Raw genomic sequence first — 20,541 nt, 5'->3', positions numbered from 1 at the left:
AGTTAAATAAATAAAATGAACGATGAATAAATAATAAGCGAATTGTAGTAAAAGAAACTATTTAACATAATAATTAATTTATATTATATACCTTGATACTATTTGTATAAATAAATAGAATTAAATGCTGCTCAGTATATTTTTATTATTATTACTAATGATTACTAAAATTAGTTTAAGATATAGACAAAAAAAAAAGATATTTCAGTGAAATCGCGATAGAGTAGTAAGGTGTGAGATATCCTGGCAAATAAATTATATGACGCCGGAATTGAGTTACCAATTGTTTTCTATTTATAAGGTAAGTTCAGTTTATTACAATGATTCTAGGGATTAGATTTAGTACTTAAGAGCTGAAGTTATTAATAGACACTTTTGTATTAACAACAAATTCATTCGAATGTTCAACATTCCATTGTTATTCATTTCTTTTAACATGAACCATAAAATCATTTATTTAACATGTCGGTTTATAACTCCACTGCAAACTAGTCATACTTATGGATACACCATGTCAAAATCGCCAGAATCTACTCAATGTGAGATTTAATATCTAATTTACCTACAGATTTTCCAAGAAGTGTAAAATGGAAACCGATAAATTTGTGGGGTTGTGTGAAATGTATCTCACGCATTAAAGATTTTTTAATCTAAAATATAATATAATCTATATCTAATTCTAATACAATCTCGAATTAAAACTTATGAAAGTATATTTTATAAATTATAATTATAAATAAAATTTATAAAGTTTAACATGATTTCTATGAATTAGTACGTTTCCATATTTTTATTGAGTTATTTCCAATAGATAGTGTTTAAAATTAGTTGATTAAATATACAAAACTGGTACTTTATATAATATAAAATTATCTTTAGCATAGGTATAGCGTATCAATTCTAATAAATATAATTAAGTGTAGTTTAACTGTCTTAAAATTTATTATTACCACAACGTACTGAAGATCAGATATATTTGGAATCTTATAGTTATATGTTAATTACATATCATGTAAATCAGGAGAATAAAGAGCTCAGCTACTTTTTGGGTTTTGTATTTGCCTTGAAGTTTTATATGCTATTTCCAAGGTGCCCTGAACAATTTTCATATCATCCTCAATGCTACGTGCCCAATTTTCAACATCACCAAGTTCCTGTTAAGTTAATTGTAGAAAAAAAAATTTAATTGATATTGATTAAAGTAAAAATATGATCTTACTTTTAAAGCACTACTGAAATTGTCAATTAAATTCAACCATTGTTGTGTTTGTTTAGCAAAATTGGTGGCACCGACATGCAATTGTTTCGCTTCAGCATCCAGTCTTTTTTGATTTAAATATGCCTGAGCAACGCTGTTTTATTTTAAAGTATTAGTATTTACTACATAATAACATAAATAAATTTTTACCCGACATTAAGATGATCTACTAATGCTTGCGTTACCTCATTAGATGCTTCAATTGCTTCTTTACGTCGTACTTCTAGAAAGTAAACCATTTCAATTTTTATACTTTATTTATATTGAAATTTTTAACAAACCTTGCTCCTGCTTACGTTTAGCTTGTCTAGCATGATGCTCTTTTACCATTGAACTTAACATATTTTGATAAAGATTAATTATATTTATACTTTAATTATTTATACAATATTCTTTGTTGACTAAAAAATGAAAACAATTTTGCTAGTGTTGGAAAAGTATTGACTTATGACAATTTTGTTATTCGCAATGCAATGACACTATGACTTTTAAAAGAAATGTATTTTGCAAAGAATAATAGCAGAATGTATAACAGCAATACATACGGTCAATTCGCATGATCAAGTATTTTGCATGTCTTACGGCCATGTTATGCAGAGTGTCTATTCTTGCACTGGTAGTGTGTTTAAAATGCTTGACAAAATATCAAAATATTTTAATTTTTTGCAAATTAAGTAGCTATTAATAAATAAATCAGATTTTTGTATATGTGTTTATATACATTCAGTTGTAGTAATGTGCACAGTCCAAGGAAAATATAAAATTAAATGCATGAATATTTGATTAAATTATAAGTTAATTATTATTATTAATATTAACCATTATTCATTTATTATGTATACTCAGATATGATCGGCAACTTGGTTATGTGGTAAGATTTTATACAACGAGTATCTGTCATTGCTCGGCAAGAGGTATATTATGATTCAATCATAATATGCCCCTAATTCGGTGTTCGTTAAAATAATTAAATGTCAAACATCAAGGAATTCAATAGACAAACGTCAAAGAATTCAATAGGCACACGTCAAAGAGTTATCTTTCTCCGTGAAATTGAAAAATACAACGCCAAAGCAGTTAATTTTATTTTTGTTTTCTTTGTTGTTTATAAAAATATATCAAGAAAAAGTTGAAAAATAAAGTTAAAAATTAAAATAAAACTGTTTTTTTATTTAGTTTCTTCTTCCATAAAGATTTCTATTTATATTACTTATTTAAACACTTAAAATTCAATTAAATTTTGTTCTACACCTCATAGTAATAAGAAACAGCTGATGAATAAATTTAATTACTTCTATGTATTTGTTCTATGATTGTCCATCTTCTCGAAAACTAAATGTTGTGTAGAGTGTTATGCTGAATTTACACGAGAGTTTTGTTGTAGTTTTAGCTGTCATTTTTGTAATTTCAGCTGTCAATTGTTGATTTCAATTAAAAATGAACATTTTTGACAGCTAAAATTACAAATAAAACTATCGTGTCTATCTATTTTAATATGGCTTATTATTCGTTTTAAGATTAGGTTAACAGTTAAAGTAATGGATCCTATTTAATATATTTTTATATGGATTTTATAAAAAAATAGGTAATGTGATGAAATTGAAAAATTATATTAACATACATAACATTAACATGCCACAATACAAATAAAGAAGTGCCCATTCATCCCTGTATGATATGGTTCTAAGTAAGTATGTATTTGCATTATAAAATATTTTTCCAAAAATTACTGTATATGTAACATAAACCTTAAGTGTAAGCATGGTATTAATGTCACAACTAATCACAACAGCTGACATAAAAATTGCGCTAAAAACTTATATTTTTTCATTTTTGATTTGTTGAAACTCAAACATTTTATTAATAATAAAACGTTTAAGTAGATATATATAGTAAGTTAAATTGTGTTATTTATATATACCCTATATATTTAGTATAGATACATATATATATATATATTTATTTGATAAGTATACATATTTTTGTGTATAAAAATATAGCGTAAGTTTATTTTACTTTTTAAATAAAACTTCAGCTCAACGAATGCACAATGGAAGATAACAGTATTATTCAAATAGTACGTCAGCATCCCATACTGTACGACCAAAAACACAAAGAATACAATGACTGCGAAAAAAAGTCTATAGTATGGAAAAATATTGGACAAGAGTTAAAAATGAATGGTAAGTATCACCTCATTTTTACAAAAAATTTATTAAATAAACTATTAATTTATTAAAATTTATTTATTATAGAAAAATCTATTTCTAAACGTTGGCAGTATTTGAGACAAAGGTTTATACGAGAGAATAGACTATCTAAAGAAAATTGTGAAAGTAGCCAGAAGAAAGTGATATGGCCCCTTTACAATAGTCTGTTATTCCTAACAGATCATATACACGAACGGCCGTAAATATAATTTATTGTTATTATATTAATTGCTTTTAATAATGATTTTTAAAACAGAATGAGACAGCGTGCCTGCGTAAGGAAAAGCATTTCACCAATTGATCCACTGTTACTTCCTGAACAGCCGCAGTCACCTTCAGTAACACCTTTACAATCTCCTTCACCAACAGCTTTACAATCACCTTCACCAACCTCTTTACAATCATCATTACCATCGTCACCAACACCTTTACAGTCATCAGTAAAATCACTATCACCATCACCATCACCACCACTATCTCTAACACCATCACAATCATCAACACTATCTCCAACACCATCACCTTCTAAAAAAATTTTGAATTCAAGAAAACGTCTTAAAACACAAGATGATGATGATGAGATCGACGCTGTAATATTGGCTGCGGTAACAAAATATAACACTTACTGCGACTTTCGAATGAGGGCAGCAACCCAAAACGATGAAGTGGATTCATTCGGAAGGTTAATGATGACCACCATTCGCAGCCTAAGCAAACCAGCGCAAACAAAGGCAATGCATAAATGTCTTAATATTATTATGGAGGTTAAAAAGAAGGAACGGAAAAATAATTAATTTAAATTTTAAATGCCAACATTTTGGTAGATAATACGAATTTTATATTTTATTCTTTTTAGCATTTTTTTTTTGTTTTTTCTTTATCTTTTTATTTTTTGTATTTTTTTATTATTTAGGGATAAACTAAAAAAATAATATTTATTTTAATATCAACTGCACATATTTTGTTAAATAATAAGAATAATTTTTTTTATATATTTAGTAATAATTTGTATTTCATTATTTTTTTATCGAGAAGTTAAAAAAAACTTCATTAAATTTAAATACAAATATTTTGTTTAATTTTTATTTTATTATTTTTTATATACGAAAGGAATAAAAAATATTTAATTTTAAATATAAATATTTTCTTTAATATAAATAAATAGTTTTTACTGCAAATATTTTGTCAGATATTAAGAATATATATTATTTTTGTAGTTATATTTTGCATTTTATTTTTTTTATATAATGGAGATATAAAAAATAATTAATTTTAATTTAAAATATAAATACTTAGATAATAAAAATATTTTTTTTTTCAATTTCGATTTTTTTTATTTTAATTTCAAATGTAAATATTTTATTAACTTTTAATATTTCGTTTTATTTTGAATTTATTATTATCTATTAGAAAATAAATATATAATTTTAACTTGAAATAAAAACATTTCCTAGGTATTAAAAAGATATATTATATTATATTAAGGATTATATATAGAATTTGATTTTTTTTTGTTTTTTATATATATCTTTATATATTAATAAATACAAAAAAAAATATTAAGAAAATCGGGGTAAATCAGTTTAATGCAGCAACGCATTAATGTTGATATAAATGAAAAAAACTAATAATGTAATCATTTTAATTTATTTACGAGGTAATTATAAATACTTGTTTTTATAAGACTAGTTTTTTTGATACTTAAATTTAATTTGGTTTTTATATGTATTTTTTTTATTTATATTAATAATTAAAAAATTATTAAACAGATAAATGCTCAGACTTAACAGATACTTAATCTATTTAAAACTTTTTATTTGTTATAAATTAAAGTAGCTTTAATTATTTCACATGATTTTGAAATGGAACGGCACCTGCATTAACGAAGTAATTTGCCAGATACTCTCTTGTATCATTTGCACTATCTGCCTCACTACTTATGGCAGATGTTGCTGAAGACAGTGGGCCTCCAACAGTTTCTAACTCAGTCCGCCAATCTCCTCTTACCACAAAATATTCCTCTTCCGCATCTACGTAATTCGCTGGACAATACAATTGATTTGTATCATTGGATATTATAAAATTGTGCAGTAATAAACATGCCAAAATTATTTTTTTAGCATTTTCCGGACTAAATTCCAACGATGTCTTCAGTACTCTCCACCGCGTCATTAAAATACCGAATGCATTTTCTATCACACGACTCGCCCTTGATAGTCTGTAATTAAACACATTCTGTGTTCTATTGGCACACTCTTGTACATCTGGATAAGGCTTCATTAAATTTTCTTTAAGCGGAAATGCACAATCTCCAACAAAATAATGAGGAAATGGCTCTGATGTTAGTGGTAAAGGTACGTTAGGCGGTAAAGGCAATGTTTTTTCAGCTAAGTCTTTCCCAAATTTAGTAGCGTAAAATACACCTGTAATTAAACGGATATTAACTTTTTTTAAAAAAATCTGTAAAATGAAATTTAACTACCTTTAGTTTGATTCTGATATGCTTCGACGCCTACAGTCGTAAAAGTGTATTTAGCATCACAAGCTGCAATCAACACTAAAATTTGACTTTTTTGTTTCGAAGGATAACTAATGTTAATGTGCTTGCCACTGAGAGCACCAACACAATTTGGCATATCCCACATTTTCAAAAAATCATTGCTAATGCCTTTAAACTCATCCTCTGTTGGTTCACTTAAATATATGGGAGATAGTATCTCCCATAACGCTTCACATGTTTCTAGTATAATATTTCTAGCAGTAGTTTTTCCAAGTTTGTGGCTTTGCGCTAAGTCGGCAATGGAAGTTCCATTAGCTAAGTATCTTTAAGAAAAAAATATATATTATATTATTATAGCTAGAAATGAAGTCAGACAAACTACTTACAAAAGTGTGATTGATAAGCGTTCCTCAGCATGTATTTGCTCTTTGTATTTTGTCAAAGATACTGCCGTTAACTTTAACAATTCGCCATATATTTCTTTACTCATGCGTGTGTGACAGAAAAGTTTCTCTTCATCCATTTCTTTCATTTTTAAAAACGTTTGTTGATGGTACCCAGTTTTTGACCAATCCATATTAATAGGACGTGTACGCCAACGTCTTTTACGCTTCCGATTTTGTCTTTCTTTATACAATTGAATTAGATTAAAAAACATACCGTCAATTATATTATCTTGGTCACCACTATTCAATATAGCAAATTCTCCCAATTCTGTATCAGTCATTTTAACATTATATGTAAAAAACACGAAGTCATTAGGACTTCACTAACAATAATAATAGCCGCGTTTCAGCAAAGGATGATCCGCTCCATTTTACGCGCAAAACAATAACAATAACAAGATTTTAAACGAAAAGAAAATGACAACAAAATGACACAAATGACAACCAGCTGACATATGAATTGACAATTCATATATGCGCTGGGTTGCATTTGACAGCACAGTTGCTACGACTAAAGAAAGTTTATAAATATTTTCAAGGACCTGAGTTTTAACAATCTCCCCACAGTATCTCTTTAAAAAGAATACGACTTAAATTAAACTGCCGCTTTTTTGTACATCCAATACGGCTAATTTTGCTGCGGGTCTGTGATATTGCCAGCGAGTAGTCTTCACTATGGTGCTCCTGGTCTGCCTATACTTGCTTTAATGGAATTAATTACGATTCCTTTCAGCCATCTATAGAACGGAGAATTTGAGCCAACAATAATGACAACATCGCCTTCTTCAATTGGTTTTACTTTATCAAACCATTTTGTCCGTCTTGTCATTGTTGGAAGCACCTGTTTTATCCATCTCTTCCAGAGTCGGTCATCAAGGTATTTAGTAGGAATGTACCGCCATTGTTCCGTCTCGGACAATTCCTAGATTCCTGCTCTGCGAAAAATTACAAACTGCTTGTAATTTCATGGCTCCAATTTTATCCAATATAAAACAGCCTTTAATTCACTCCAATACATTATACTGGTCGTGCTCAAGTCCATTGATCTTTTAACGTTGTTTCCAAGGCGTGATCCTATCACCGCAGCGATATGCGTTGCCAATAACTTTCACATGCGAATCATATCGTTTTAGCAAAGAAGATCCAGATCATTGTTTGCTGAAACACTGAACAATGTTACATATTGATTTTCATATGAAACAAGTAGCGCATAAAGGCTTGAAATTTTAAATTGTTGGAGCTTGATTGCGTTCAAACAATCCGTTTGTTGGGAATAGTAAATGAGATTACTTGGCATTGCTAACATTCGACAATAACTTTGCCACCAGAGGAAAATGGGAGGCAGGGCTGCTTACAACGCTTAGAAAGATAGCGATCCACACCAACGGGTCTAAGATAGACAAAGACATTGGAGCCGGAATATTTATCAAGGAAAGGAATTCTATATTCTTATTGACAGTCAGGTAGCTACTAAAGCTTTATTAACGGTCTCTATTTTATCCACACTAGGGCAAGAATTAGAGATTTTATTAACGCACTAAGTAAAAGATTCAAGGTAACTCTACTTTAGTTTTTCGGGCATTTTAATATAGTAGCAAATGAGCGCACAGATGATACGAATTCTTATTTAATAATAGGGCTAAAGGATACCGATATCTGCAGATTTTATAAAATTTATAGTGAAGCTTACGCTCATATTAACCATTCGTGCCCAATGATTGTCAGGAAAGGAATTTATGACCTGCATTCGAATTTCATTAAAACGAATAGGTTCTGGAATCTTAAACCATGAAATATTGTTAGGTTCATTAGAAACTATAAGTTTTCCTAGTTCGTTTAGCATATTCTCTCTATGAAGAGAGTACCAACAGATCTTGTAATTCGCAGTGCTACATAGTATCCTCTAATGATAATAATGTTGTTGCTTTTATAACCTGGAACGATGTATAGGTAATGTCTTATGATTATAAATGAAGACAAATTTTGTAGGATGGGAATATATGTTAGCCTGGAGTTCAGACGAAGAATAACCATTGCAATAGGAACTACTATAGGCTGAGTAGGCAGTCGTGATGTTAAGCTCTTTCTCGACAAAGACAACTTTCGCTCATTTAGTCGCTTATTCTATCTGTAGTTCTGAATAGCGCGAAACAACGCACGCCAACACAGACTGAAACAGTTGTGAGAGTGTTCAAGAACTAAGTTCTTCATAAGAACTTTGGTCATCTTTATCATAACATTAACATCATAAAACAAATTAATAAACAGTAGCTTCGATGAGAATGTATAACGATGCTCCAGCAGAAGACCTCGTAAACCAAGACTGCATATTCGATGAAGCGGTGCTTAGAGAGGAGTGTTGCGTCAGGCCAAAACTCGATGCACTCCTTATTATGGTTAAATAACAACAGAGTTATGCAACCTGTCAATTTACTTATAATACAAAATTTCTTTACTATTACTGCTCTTTTTGTATAAAGAAAATAATAATAAACTTTAAATCTCAATAAGTTTTATGCACATTAATTGACTACGGGATGTTTGAAGCCCCCTAAATAAATCAAAATATCTATATTTTTACTAAAGTCATTTTTTATATTTATAATCAATATAATTATTGTTATACAAATAGCATTTGTAAATATTATTCATATTTGTTGTTTGTTGCTGGTTAAAATCTCAGTTTATTACTTTAAGAATGCTAGGAATTTGTTAAACAATGTTCCCAATATACAAATATATAATATTTTAATAATACTAGCCATTAACATAAACTTTAACATAATTTAAGAATGCTTTCTATTATTAACATATATGTATTTTATGCATAAACTTATTTCTTAAATAAGAAATAAAAAGAATTATTTACTTTTACAATTTTTTTTTATAAAATATATTAAAAATTTTCAAATTTTCTATAATTAAATTAATTAAAAGATTAAACGTGCACAGCGACCACCGAATGTTTGCATGAGTTATAGCAAAGTTAAAGCACAAAAATGAATAAATTATGAATAAATAAGGATTAGAAAAAATCAATTTTAATGTATATAAATTATATATAAATTTTAAAATCTTTAATAAACAAATTACAAATCATTATACGTATTAACGCAAACACAACAAAAAGATACATTCGAAACAAATATTGCTGTTTAATATCTCAAACACTCATGCAACCACTGTGTAGCAAATTTGCGGAATTACATATAAATTTCAAATTAAGCTCCTTGAATTAGTAGCAAATAATTTCTTTAAGTAAAAAAACAAAATTATTCAGTAAGTATACTAATTAATCGAAATGCCTGCGAAGGAAACTTCTAAACCGGCATCATTTGATTCTATGCGACTTCTTATATGCGCCAATGTGTTTTTATAATGCATTTCGATTTGTTTTGTTTCTTCGCTAGGTTCTAAATTAGGCAGTTCTTCGTTAACTTTAGCGATGAGCTGAATGAAAACAATTTACATTTAGAGACTGTCTATCACTATAGATTATATATGAAACTTACCTGATTAAGCATTGCCACTGTGATCAGACTGTTTCCACGTTCAAAATAGAAGAGATAATGATTTAGAAGTTCAACATACAATTGGACTTGTACACCTGTGTCTAGACATTGAGACGCAATACGTGCACCTTTTTTCAGACAGTCTAGCGTACGTTTCTCATCACGCATTTCTTCGCCATTTTGTCTAAGGAAAAAATTTTAATTATATACTAAAAATTTTACAAATAAAAATACTTGATTTAAAAATAAGCTCTATATTACAACTGAGAAGTATATATATCAGGGGTCTTCAGTTATTATTAATTGGTTAAATATTTGCTTAAATATCTTGCTTCCGCTTTAATCTGAAGTGGAAGCAAGAGGACCGCAGTAGTTAGTTTACGAAGAACACCGAAAGGCAAGATTTCCCCATTTAATAGCTAAAACGCGTATTGTCAATAAAATTCGCAGTTGCCAAAATGTTTGTTCCCTAGGATAATGTCTATACGATATTTCAATATCTGGTTAATAGACATTCATATTTATCAATGTTTTCGGTTACGTTAGAACCAGTCGCAAACATTGTTTTACCCACTTTTATGAGAAATTTTGGACTCGAAACGGCTTTCTTAACTAATTGAGATTTTGTTTCTTCTTCTACTTCACTGAACGTAACACACGACAATGTCTATTTACCTGCTAAGGATTACACAGCATGATTTCTTTATATATTCAGTGGTCATAAATTTTGAAAAAAAAAAGTCAGTAGTATTTCTACTTTCAATCTATAGACCAAATAATAATAGATCCAGTATGGTATCATGTTAATATAACATGGTATATGAAAGTAAACCAACCTGATAACTCTATAAACAAAGTAAGTAACACTGAAGTGTGTTTAGACCAAGCTAACTTATAGGTTAATTTGCTAACTAAAAATATCTGTTATATACATTAATATATAGTTATAGTATATAAATTTCTGAATAGTTTTTAATACTATTTGTAATTATAACATACTTTCCACTCCAGAAAAGTGCTGCACACGCAACGACACCTCTACATTGATCTGGTTTCTTGAGTAATTTCGCAGCTGCTAACGCACAATTAGTACGTAAAGGTTCAGCATTTTCTTCACCAAAACAAGACATTTGCTCAAATGTTGACATAATTAATGTGATTGCAGCTAATTGTGCTTTAGAATCTGAAATTTCATCTTCATAAAGAGAAAATGCTTGCGTCATAAAATCGTACGCAACTGTTTCATGATTTGTGTAGGCAATTTCTCCAATAACCAATGCGCCTTGTAAATAAAGACGCAGCGCTAATTCAGGTAAATCTGCTTTCGCTATTACAGCGATTGTACTGTGACAGTACTGTAATATTTTCTGACACTTCTTATCCCAATTTTCATCCTGTTCGGCGATTGCTTTATATTTAAATGCTAATTGATAAGCAGCAAATATAAGTGGCGGTAAAACGTGTTTAATCCTTTGTGGTCCACCGCTACCTAAGTGTTTTCTTGCGGCTTGTAATATTTTATACTGTGTGTCAGGCTCATCTGATTTCATAAGATGTATAAATCTAAAAGCATAAATAATTGAATATAGTTTCAACTCTTTCTATATATTTGCAATACGTACCGTGCCACTACACCTTGCTCTTCTGCGAACTCTTCAGGATCTAAACGTTCATTCGTAGTAGTCTTGGCATTAGATGTTTCCTTATTTTCTTCATCTTTAATAAGTGGTGCAATTATTTTTAATACATGATCTGCTTGTTCTGCTGTTGGTATAAAAGTTTCAAATTCGAGTATATTCATAACAAGATAAAGTGCCAAAGATTTGCGGGATATGTAGTCAAATTTCTCGAGCAATGGACAAAAGTTATTCAATTTTATAATAGTTAGAATGTTATTGTAAAAATCAATACAGATTCGAATTAATCGAGAAAGTTCTTGATTTACGGAAAGGAAATGTGAAATACTGTAAATAGAAGAAAAAAAAACACATAAATTACAAAATATAATATTTTAATAATTAATATATTACTTATTCATTTCGAGTTGTTCAAGTATTTGATTTGTTGTGCCAAGTACTTTGTCAACATAGTCTACACGATCCGGATACACTTTTTGCGCAAGACTTAATAATGATACTTGCAGTGAAATAGTATCTTCCAAAGGCATATCGGTGCGCGCCTATGTAAAATGAAAAAAATAAAAAAATAATTTATTATTAAATAAATAATTTATTTAAAAGTAAAAAAAAATAATCAAAAAAACAAATAACAAGAATACATAAGAAATTGAAAACTTAGGCTAACAGTTAGTAAGTATTTATATTAGATTATTAGTATAAATAGAATATAAAAAACAACTGGGTCTATGTCCCAATCACAGTTCCAAGAACGGCCGGATTTACGTTTCGCAGCCATTTGCCAAATTCGATGACTAAGTGTCATTTAGGATTCCCAAACGGAACTACACAAACAGATCTTTGCGGGCTACAACTACCTAAACATGTCTCGATCATTATTTCCGACAACCAAGTGCCGCTTATATAAATAGGTGGTTGAAATAAAAGAAGGATAGAATACTCCTCAATTCACTAGGAAAACGTTTTGATTTCATATTGCCTGTAATTATGGGTAGAAAGTTGGATATATTAGAAAGAGTCGGACGCATTGATAAGTACAAGTATCTGGAAAGAGCCAATGCTGAAAATATTGCCAATTATATTGAAGACTGGGGGATCCAAAAACTAAAGCCTGATTTTGGATATGTTAAGCTGTTAACATAAAAGGAATTACATGTTAAATTGTGGGTTAGATTGTGGATGGGCAATTGTTGTCAGTTTAATGGATAATTATTATTAATCAGTATAAATGGAATATAAGAAGCCACCAGGTCTATGTCCTACTTATGGTTCGAAGAACGGTCTGATCTACGTTTATGAGCTATTCGTCGTGTTTGACAACCAAGTGCCGTTCGCCACACTATACAAGCTCTATGACATGTTGTTGTTGTGTTGTAACCCGCCGGGACCTGCTTGTGAAGTCTCTTTGGGGGTAGTTGAACGGCGCTTGGTCGTCTTCGACGAGTGGCTGCGGGACGTAGATCCGACCGTTCTTGCAACCAGCTCTATGCCATCATATAGGCCAGTGTCCCGATTTGACAGAGTCGCTTATCTAGAACGGGTTGATTTTTTTATTACAAAAATATACAAGTTTACTACAAAAATAGGTGGATCATTCCAGCATGAGTTATTACAACAATAACAAAAAATAAAATTGGGAATGATATAATAAATAAAAATTAATACCTGAACAATATTAGCAACTTGCACGCTGAATACTTCAAATAGTTCTACTTCGCCTGGTATTAAAGATTCGATGTCAGTTCCACTTGTCTGTTAATATAGATAAAACAATTTATATATTATGTTTAATATTAACTTTAACGTTGTTACCATTCCACTACGCTGATTATATGCAGCTAGTCGATCTATAAGCGAAATAATAATGTTTTTCGCATTGACACCGGCTTCAAGTTGCGCACATGATTTAAGAAATGGATCAAGAGTTTGTAGATGAAATTCATCTGGAAACACTTGTATTATGCATTCCATTAGATATTCCTGAGCAATAGCATCCCGGCAGCTAACCACCTGCTCCAGTATACCCGGTAATATTTTACGCTTATAAGTATCAAGCGTTGCAGATTCTAATTGCGATAAACGCACCAAATTTGTACCAACTAATATTTTTAATTCTTCTCTCTCCTTTTCTCGGCGATTCTTTTCACTTGAATGCCCTTGATGTTGCATGCGTACCCATAATTTATTCATTTCAGCAAAATTTGTTAAGACAAATTCAATCGCATCCGTAACAGTACCCTCATTTTCATTTTCTGTCTTCAGCACATCAGGTAATATATTACGCGTACACTGTAGTAAATAATTACGTAAGAATAATCCTCGTAAAGGATGCTGCACTCCACGACACATTTCCACCAAATCCTTTAATATGCTACGTTTTAACGTTTTATCACGTTTGATATACACAATTCCCACTGTTATTAATAAATATAGGCGCGGCACAATAGTATGTGAATATTGTACCAATTCGTACAGATCAGCGTCCTTTTCGCACTTTTCACTAAAAAACAATTCCAAGTGACAAAGTTCATCTGTGATGGCCATATCTAAAATATGTAAATACATGATAAGTGATAATGTATATTATCTGTTAAGATATCTGTTGTGGTATGCATACTCACATAATTCGTAGTAACTTTTTGGTGAAAGTAATGAAGTGCGCAGTTCGCTCAACATTGTGCTAGCACATTTTAATGCATCTAACATACGATCCTTATCGAGGAAATGATTCATTTGGAATGCCTGCTTCCGTGCCGTACTAATTGCCTCTGCTAAAAGCTTATCTTGGTCATCAAAACCATTTGGCATCTATAAAAAGAATATACACAAAAGTTACTAATATGATATAATTATTTATTATTACACACACAATTAATAACAATTCAAAGCTAGATGATTTTATTAAACTATATGCAAACTCTATTTAATATAAGCACTAACCATTTTTCTTCAACTTTTATTTAATTTAAAATTTATCGAAAACAAATAATATCAACAAACAACAACAATGTTCAGTCTACGATGAGAAGAGACGATAAAGTACTCGAAATTGGAACACAATACATATGATAAAAATTTATCTTCCAGATATGCTATATGTGAGAGATACTTTTATTAATAATACGAATTTGTTGAAATAATTTTTAAATTTTATTATAATGCATAAATGTAATATGAGTTCTTTACTTTAATGTACATCCAAATTATTTATAACATAAAATCTATTGAATTTATTATATGAAATTTTTTTAATTTATACTTTTTAATTACATTAATGAAATTTATTATGTATAGTGTGGTAGTCATTGACTACTGGTATTGCAGTAGTCATTACAAAGTCCATAAAGCAGAAAATAAAATGCGAATATAGAAATTACACAATAGCTGTAAGCAAGACTGTTGTTAAAAACTATATTCTCTCGCCCATAGGGAAATCAATTTGGTTCACTTTCATTGTGAGCGGTTGAACTTTAACGAGAGTGAGTGTTAACACATTATAAGCTAATAGTTTAAAGATATATATTGGAAAGAAGAAGAAAGTATAAAAAGACATCGTAGAAAATTGTAAAATTTGTAGATATTTAAGGTTAAACTCTCCGCGGGATTGCTCCGTCACCTAACTGAACCTGTAATCACATTATCATGAGTTCAATTTAAAATCTCGCTTAGGTCACAATTTAATTGAAAATAAACACACCTATTTCTGTCTAATTTTCTTTCTCAACATGAACAATTATAGGCTCTTTGTTTTATTTTTCTTGTTGAGTTTGATATAAGAGAGGGTTTATCTTTTTTGTACTTTGTCAGAAATATAACAAGGTTATCACTTGAATGCCCTTTTTATTATGTAAGGTTATCTATTATTTTGATTTCATAAATATAAAGTAGTAATATGAATTATAATGTCATACCCGATAGCGTTTTTGATTGATAAATCTGTGGTAATTTTTTCAATCGAGATACTCCTTTAAAACAATTTTTGTTTTCGATTGGTAAATCTGGGGAAAATGTATAACACTCAAGATTAATTTGTAACACTCCAGATATTTTGTTAGAGTAGCAAGATTACCCAGAAATTAACAGCTGTTTTATATAATTTTACAAATAAGTGTGATTTGATTTGTTATATGTATTTATGAAAAATATAAATATTTTCTAACACTACTACAAAAATGTTAGATTACTTTAAAATTGTTCGATTGGGCAACAACATTTGATAGATCGAGTTTAAATCTAGACTGAATCCAGATTTACCAAATGAAAACAGCTAGACTTATAGTAAGAATTCGAAGATAAAATATTAATTTGCAACCAAAATGACAAATAAAAATAAGATAGCAGAAAAAATTAGATAACGATTCAAAAAAAAACCGGTAAAAATATAAACTACAGTTAAAAGTTCTCACAAAAATGTTACTTTACTGGCGTTTCTACCCAAGAAGCACGTTTAACCAAGAAGTTTGGTTTAAAACTGCTATAATTAAATAAATTATCCCAATGGGTAAAGTCGATTTTGTTTTTTAAAGAATTTTAGCTTTTATTTCGATCGTTATTTTTTGTAAGAAGAAATTCTTTGAAACAATTGAATAGATAAATTACATAGCTCTGCAAATTTGGCACATTTCGACAATAAACAAAATTAACTGTAAGAAATTACTATCTAATACGTAGCTAAACCTTAACTTTAGTTGGATCACAGCGATTCTTGATACCATCTAGACAGTCGTCTTCAGAGACGATAGGTAGAGTTTATTGAAGATTAAGGATCACTCTTAAACATAACAAATTAAAGAAATATATGCAATTGGTTGAAAATAATATTGGAGCTAATATTATAATAAAAAAATACGATTAACAACCTCAGATTTTTTTGGAGCATATTAACAAACTTGAATTAAAAATAAGTTTCCTTATCATTTCTTATGGTTATTTTTTGTTAATCCATCGGCTATTTAATTATTTTATTTTTTTTCGTTTTTATTATGTATATATATATATTTATTATGTTTGTTAATACAAGAATTTATGTTTGTGATTAAATAGTAAGATAATTAGGGTAACCCAGAATTTTTTATTTAAACAAAAAGCATCTCAGTGCAAATAAACTGCTTGATAAGTAAGAAATTATTTTAATTTGTTTTTTTTTATTCAGTTAACAAATTATTTTCTTTTTATATTAAAAAAAGTAGCGTAAAAAATCAAATTTAATTTATTATATCAATAATGCCTCACAGTTACTTTGTTACTGTCCATCGCATACGCATCCTCAATTGACTACGTTAGGGGTCTTTTATGACAATCTTGTATAGTTCCAGAACCTTCCTTTTAATTTTTGCCAAATGTTCGATTAGGATTCTAAATGTTTGAGTTCTTATAAGGTAGTACAATGATTCAATAGGTCTATGTGGATCCTTTTGATCGTCGGTATGAACTAATCTAATCTAGATAAGGTTAAGTTACACCGGCGATGCCTAGGGATCCACTTAGACCTATTGGCCCGTTGTGTTGCCGTATTTAGAGCAAAACACAGGATTAAAACCACCTAGAATCTTCGGCGAAGCTCAGAATGCTGTTTAATGGGAGATCTTGTAATTTATCAAGATCCTCAAGAAAGGAGGCTCCTAAAAGGTTGAGTCGCCGTCGTGCTCGAGCTGGGCAAAGACAGAGTATGTGAGAAGTACTCTTACATACTTCCCCACAGCTGCGACAGGTATGATTGAAAGAGAGATTCAATCATCTAGCATGGTTACCTAGTTCACAGTGACCTGTAAGTAAACCTACTATAAAACTAATACTTCTACGGGGCATCTCATTGAGAATATTGGATTTCCTTTTAGTGGAAGGTGGCCAGATTGCATACAAATGCCTGCATATCATTGACTTTTTCCATCTTTTATTAAAAATTTCAACAGAGAACTCCAACTAACTTATTACGAAATGTATATATAACCGGTAGTGGAAAACGCGGTAGAGGGGCCTTCGCATCTTCGGTGGCAGAACCAGTTGCCCAACGATATGAATGCACTCAGTACTACCAACTAGCGACAGCAAGCTACTGATCGGGCTAACTGGCGGACATTACTGAACGTGGTCAGGGATGGCTCACGAGTGTAATGGCTAACAATGTATGTAAGCAAAAGAAATATTTTGATTGTAACGTATTCAAACAAATGAGCTTTAATTTAAAAGTTTAAATGATATAATATGATTTCGTCTATGTTTATATTTATGGTAAAAAATATATATCATACATATATTCGACGACAGAGCATAATTATTAGTTTACAAAACACAATTTGAGGAATCCCATGGTTAAACTACCCAAATCAAACTTTGACTGTGCTTTAAATTTTTTTGAATAAATAGTATATATATATCATATATGTTTATATAGCCAGATCGTTACTACAATCTAAAAAAATAATATTAGAATTGATTTAATTTATAATTGTGTCAAGAGGAATTAATCATAAATATTTCTTATTTAAAATTTTCTTGAATACATATTCATATAATGTTATCTCTTAATTTATTATGTTCATATATGATGAGATTCATTATCATAATGCAAATATTAAATAAGATAATTGTTTTCTCTATTTTTAAAGCACTTTCAAAGTATTGAATTAGTTACTATATGCGGTAATAGGGGGTGTGCACAATATTAAATAAATATTTTTTATATTGATATTCAACACATATTTAATATAAGACACCTTTTTGCATTAAAGTAAAGTAAAGTTTACATATCTTCATTTCTACCACAGTTATTGTTTTAAATTATCATTAAATGAAATAATGCATATTCAGCACCTACCAAATGAGATTAATTAAATGATTCATAAATACCATAATTTCTTAAAGTTGTTATTTATGCATATGAAATTGTACAATGTAACGTTAATAGGCGGTAATGTGAGCTAAAGGCTAGAGGCGTGTGTGCGACAGAATGCTTATGAATTACCGTCAGGAGTGGGGCGGACTGCGTATAGGCAGCAGAGCTCCAAGGGTACATCGCAAGATAATTTATTTATTAATTTTCGGTGTTTATGTGTTAAAGAAAAAAATAAAATAAAATGTTTTCTATCCGGTTAATGTTGAGATTACGATGATAAGCGAAAGAAGTAATGTTACTTATCGCTGTTTTTCTTTTTTCTATCCTGTTTCGTTGCACTTCTCCCGTTCGTTTGCATACGGTGTGTTTGTTGTTTATGCAATTGTTTAACTGCTTAATTTTGCACGCTTACCATTTTTTGTATGTTGCGTTTAAAACTTAATAAATTAGTATAAAAACTTGTATTATTTCCTTTTTGTTTAATTTAAAGGCGTTCAATATATGCGAAGAAATTCTTACTCAACGATTTTGACTTTTCTGCGCCGTGATATTCAATGTTTTTGTTTAGCACAGAGTTGTATTTACACTTAAATGATTTTTAAATATTTAGACAACACAAATTGCAAAAAATATAACTTAACTTAATATATAAATACTAATAGTTATTATATTAACAAACATTATAAAAATAAAAAATATTGGAATTTAACTATATATAGATTTATACTCGTTTAATTTATATTTTAATAACTATTTTATTAATAAATAAAATAAAACGAAAAGTTGCTAGCAACTGTTTATATAATTTTGTTTTTAATTTTTGAATTGTTTAAAGTCGGACTTGTTTTTTTTTTAAGAATATTAACTTTTATTTCGAGCTTTAATTTTTATTATATTTCTATACGTATTTCGGCAAATTCGCTTTTGCCTTCTTCAGAAGAATTCCTAATATTAGAATTCTTAAAAGAAAAAACAAAACCGACTTTAAAACTGCTACTAGTTTCTAAATTTATATATTGTTTATAACAAACATTTGTTATAATTAATTTTTAAATATTTGAATCTATTTTTACAATGCATATTTAAGTGAAGTAACTTTTAAAATTATTTTTAAGTGTGGAGGTTCTCCAATTAAAAATTTTTTAACAAGTTCACCAACTTAAGTGCTTTTTCCGAATTCCCCTTCAGCAACAATCTCTTTGACTACAGTCATTAGTAATGTCAAAAATGCAGTTGAGTAAAATTTACGATCAAGCTAACTATTCGCTGACAGCCGCATCTACGTCTCAGTGCAACCTATCAAATTCAACGACCAAGTGCCCTTCAAGATTCTCAAAAGAAACTACACAGGCAGATCTTGACGTGCTACAATAACAACAACGAGCAACAGTCATAAGCAACAGTTGCTTATTAAGTAAGAACACAATTTCAAGACAATTACTAATATTGTCTATTACTTTGTTAAATGATTGTCTATGTTAATAATGATACTTATATTAAGTAACTAACTAAAAATCGAAAAACTTATAAAAATCGCAACTTACATTCCGCATTTTTTAGGTAGAAAAACAACTTACCGCGCTAAAAGAAAAAAAAACAAATTGGAAAAAGAATAATTTAGATTATTTTCGTATTAAAAAAAAATAAAATTAATAAAGCTGGATAACTTATACAAATAATTAATTTATATCATAATTAAATTAATAATATAACAATTACCATGTTTTCATATGTTGTGTATAAACCATTAAAAATCTCGGCAATCTCGGTCATTCTTGACGGATATCGCAACTGTTTTAGGGGTTATAAATTGTCAGCCATATAACTTCGAGTTAAAAGCTCTCATATTAGCCTTACCGATAATGGAATTGTATCGAATCCTAAACATAATTTTATTTCATACGTCATCGAGAATGCCATTCTTCGGTTCCTTGAGCTTAAAAAGGCTCTGCGTTAACACAATCTGTTAAATATGGAATATATATACTCATTTCTCATTTGGTCCAGAACCTCATCCGCTCAAATGGAACGTTTTTGAGCGTTTGAAAGAAGACTGTTTCAAGACTGCACTAACTACAAGCGCACACCCGATGGCAGACACTTTACCAATTCCGCTATCTACAAGTTTTCTAACATCAAGCGT

At 29.6% G+C, this 20,541-nt stretch overlaps 4 protein-coding genes across 4 annotated transcripts; 1 reads left to right on the top strand and 3 right to left on the bottom strand.

The window, feature by feature from the left end:
- Positions 1-717: 717 nt before the first annotated feature.
- LOC119677545 (biogenesis of lysosome-related organelles complex 1 subunit 1-like) lies at positions 718-1,682 on the bottom strand. The gene is made up of 4 exons (XM_038088926.1): positions 1,540-1,682; positions 1,409-1,481; positions 1,220-1,352; positions 718-1,154 (listed from the first exon to the last, which is right to left on the bottom strand). The coding sequence occupies exons 1-4, from the start codon at positions 1,598-1,600 to the stop codon at positions 1,035-1,037; spliced, it is 387 nt and encodes a 128-aa protein (XP_037944854.1). The 5' UTR covers positions 1,601-1,682; the 3' UTR covers positions 718-1,034.
- Positions 1,683-3,032: 1,350 nt separating this feature from the next.
- LOC119677543 (anti-sigma-I factor RsgI5-like) lies at positions 3,033-4,346 on the top strand. Its single transcript, XM_038088925.1, has 4 exons — positions 3,033-3,150; positions 3,294-3,441; positions 3,514-3,667; positions 3,725-4,346. The coding sequence occupies exons 2-4, from the start codon at positions 3,309-3,311 to the stop codon at positions 4,260-4,262; spliced, it is 825 nt and encodes a 274-aa protein (XP_037944853.1). The 5' UTR covers positions 3,033-3,150; positions 3,294-3,308; the 3' UTR covers positions 4,263-4,346.
- An 879-nt stretch (positions 4,347-5,225) lies between these two features.
- Positions 5,226-6,831, bottom strand: LOC119677542 (putative nuclease HARBI1). The gene is made up of 3 exons (XM_038088924.1): positions 6,355-6,831; positions 5,951-6,291; positions 5,226-5,891 (listed from the first exon to the last, which is right to left on the bottom strand). The coding sequence occupies exons 1-3, from the start codon at positions 6,693-6,695 to the stop codon at positions 5,311-5,313; spliced, it is 1,263 nt and encodes a 420-aa protein (XP_037944852.1). The 5' UTR covers positions 6,696-6,831; the 3' UTR covers positions 5,226-5,310.
- Positions 6,832-9,702: 2,871 nt separating this feature from the next.
- LOC119677541 (vacuolar protein sorting-associated protein 35-like) lies at positions 9,703-18,578 on the bottom strand. Its single transcript, XM_038088923.1, has 9 exons — positions 18,528-18,578; positions 14,185-14,371; positions 13,376-14,109; positions 13,229-13,315; positions 11,957-12,105; positions 11,549-11,890; positions 10,926-11,489; positions 9,927-10,110; positions 9,703-9,864 (listed from the first exon to the last, which is right to left on the bottom strand). Exons 1-9 carry the CDS (start codon positions 18,576-18,578, stop codon positions 9,703-9,705), a joined length of 2,460 nt encoding a protein of 819 aa, XP_037944851.1.
- Positions 18,579-20,541: the final 1,963 nt, after the last annotated feature.

The sequence above is a fragment of the Teleopsis dalmanni genome, chromosome 2 (genome assembly GCF_002237135.1).
Source record: "Teleopsis dalmanni isolate 2A chromosome 2, ASM223713v2, whole genome shotgun sequence".
Taxonomy (NCBI): Eukaryota; Metazoa; Arthropoda; class Insecta; order Diptera; family Diopsidae; genus Teleopsis; species Teleopsis dalmanni.
Note: the sequence above shows the minus strand (reverse complement) of the source record. Positions and strands in the feature narration are given on the sequence as shown.